The sequence below is a fragment of the Chrysochloris asiatica genome, unplaced genomic scaffold, assembly GCF_000296735.1.
Source record: "Chrysochloris asiatica unplaced genomic scaffold, ChrAsi1.0 scaffold00144, whole genome shotgun sequence".
Taxonomy (NCBI): Eukaryota; Metazoa; Chordata; class Mammalia; order Afrosoricida; family Chrysochloridae; genus Chrysochloris; species Chrysochloris asiatica.
This window is the reverse complement of record NW_006408662.1, coordinates 2,675,383-2,677,944: the sequence shown is the minus strand read 5'-3', so window position 1 is coordinate 2,677,944 and position 2,562 is coordinate 2,675,383. Positions and strand designations below refer to the sequence as shown.

At 39.3% G+C, this 2,562-nt stretch overlaps 1 protein-coding gene across 1 annotated transcript in view; it reads left to right on the top strand.

Annotated features, from left to right (window-relative positions):
- The first annotated feature begins 1,431 nt into the window (after positions 1–1,431).
- RIPK1 (receptor (TNFRSF)-interacting serine-threonine kinase 1) overlaps positions 1,432–2,562 on the top strand; it is a 40,285-nt gene continuing 39,154 nt past the window's right edge. The window contains exon 1 of the mRNA XM_006870555.1: positions 1,432–1,595. Within this exon, the coding sequence (XP_006870617.1) occupies positions 1,432–1,595 (164 nt within the window). The remainder of the gene's footprint in view (positions 1,596–2,562) is intronic.

Sequence of the window (2,562 nt, the reverse complement as noted above, 5' to 3'; positions counted from 1 at the left end):
AGTCACCAGTAATGAGCAATACATCTTGATTGCATATTTGATCGATTTCAGACTGAAGAAGTTGGTAGAATTCTTCTATTTCATCTTCACTAGCTTTAGTGGTTGGTGCATAAATTTGAATAATATTGATTATGGTATACATTGGTGATTTTCTTTTCGGGTCTATCCTGCCTGGGGTTTTTCACCTTCTTGAATGCCTGTCTTCTCATCCTTCATGATGATAGGGAAAGTTTCTTCCAGCATCTCTTCAACTATCTTTTCTGTGATTTCTTTGCTTCTTCCTGTTCTGGAATTCCAGTCACCCTTAGATTATTCCTTTTCATGTTGTCCCACATGAGTCTTGGGCTTTCTTCAGATTTTTTCATAATTTTTTCTGATTGTTCTTCTGTCTTACCAGTATTGAGAGATTTGTGTTTAAGCTCAATAATTCTGACTTCCATGGATTCGGTCCTACTCCTTCTCACTTGCAGTGTATTGTCCATTTCTAATACCTTAGTGTTGATCACCTGGACCTCTGTTTGAAGTCTTTGTATTATCTGCAATGCTGTATATGGTTTTTTTTTATTGTTCTTGTAGTGCTTTTCTGAATTCGTCCTTGTTTTCTTTGACCTTTCTGTGAAACATTTGAATATACTTCAATATCATTCTCCTGAATTTTTTTTACAGGTATTTATAGTTCCTTTCATCCTCAAAAGCATTTTCTAGTTCTTCCTCATGGTCATTTGTTTGAGCTACTCTGTCTTGTTTATGCATGCGAACAAAAGTTTCTGCTGATTTTTAGGCACTGTGGTGGTGTTATAGTTGTATTAATTTGGTGAGTACATGTTGGTATATTCTTAGGCACATAACAGTTGCCTCCTGATGGGTGTGATGAGGAGATGAGCATCTCTGTTCACGTATCATACCATTCAGTTCAGAGTAGATTTAGCAGATATTGGTTGTCATCACTGCTCTAGTGTCTAGCAGCTGGTATTGGCTCTTGTTCAATTGGTGGGGTTGTAGAAGCTGCACTGTATTGCCACAGTTGATGTCTTCTGTCATGTAAATCAAGAAGAAGGAAAACAAAGAAACAAAAAAAAAACAGCCCTTGCAGTGAAAACAAAACAAAACTGGGAGTCAGTGGCTTTCTCTTTGATAATAGGTGGTGTGGTCCACCACCTACTGGCCTCTGGTTTTCACAGCACCCTGGGAAAGTTCAAACTGGCCATGCTGCATCTTGCCTCCTTTCTTAAGAACATGAAAAAATGCTTATTTTAGAGTATATAAGTCTGCATCCTTCAACAGTAGAGGCACACCAGGCATAGGATGGACTTTAAAAAAAATTTTTTTTGAGTGGCAAAAATTTTCACTGGGATGTCTTCTCTGTTTTCTTTACAGGGCACTGTGCTGAGGGGGATAGTGCTATAGTTCTGGATTTTCTAAGCATTCAGAATGCAACCAGACACGTGCTTGGATGACATCAAGTTGAAATCTACTGACTTCCTGAATGCTGTGCATTTAGACAGTGGAGGCTTTGGAAAAGTGTGCCTGTGTAAACACATTATTCTTGGATATGTGATACTGAAGAAAGTATACACAGGACCCAACCGCGCTGAGTGAGTTAAGACACTAAAATGGGATGGGAAAAATTAAGGTCTTACCCAAGGTGTAATCACTGTGGAGGTGTACGGTAGTATAGTGAATTAGGGCAGTGTGAGCTTGAAAATGAGATCTTAGTGTGTGGCCTTTACGTCAGGTGAAACAATAGCCCTACAAGTCTATTATTACTACTAACCCTACATAACACAGGACTCTGAGGCTGGTGGCTAGTAAAGCTCAGTTCTAGTAAATAGCACGAAAAATTAATGGAAAAGAGATAGAGTGAAGACAGAGATAAAAGGTAATGAGGTAACGATGAGAATTAAATAGGAGGGACCATTGAAAATAGTTTTTATTTGCTTGTTTCATGTTTTTGATGAGGACTGACCCAATGGATGAAAGTAAAGATGATTCAGTAGTTAGAGGTTCAAAGAATCCTTTTTTTAAAAAATATTTTATTGTGAATTATGTGATAGTTTACATGGGAGAACATTAGTTTTACATTCATCCTATAGTATATCATTTCATTGCTATGGTTACAATCCCCTCCATGCATCATCAACCAACCAAAGGGTATATACTGCAAGCCTGCCCCCAGGTCATCAGCACACAGCCCCTCTCCCTCTCTGGATCTAAAGTCCCCAACACTTCTATCTCTCCATGTCATTGTCTCTGCCTCCATCTCAGGCATCACTGCTTCTCTGGGTAGGGTCCCACTCTCTACTTTTCTCCCTTGATGGTCCCAGGGACCTCCGCTCTTAGGCTGAAAAGTTAATGACTCCCTTCCTTGCTAAAAAACATCTACCTTTACATTTCCAACCCTCACAAGCAGTCCAGATAACATTTATTCACTATTGTGTCACAAGAGATCCATCCAGATTTCATTTAATCAGCCCCACCTAGACAGATTGGATACTACTCAGTGGAGAGTCTACCTTCCTCCATGCCCTATGAATCTAGCTTCCCTCTTGAGAGTTTGTAAGC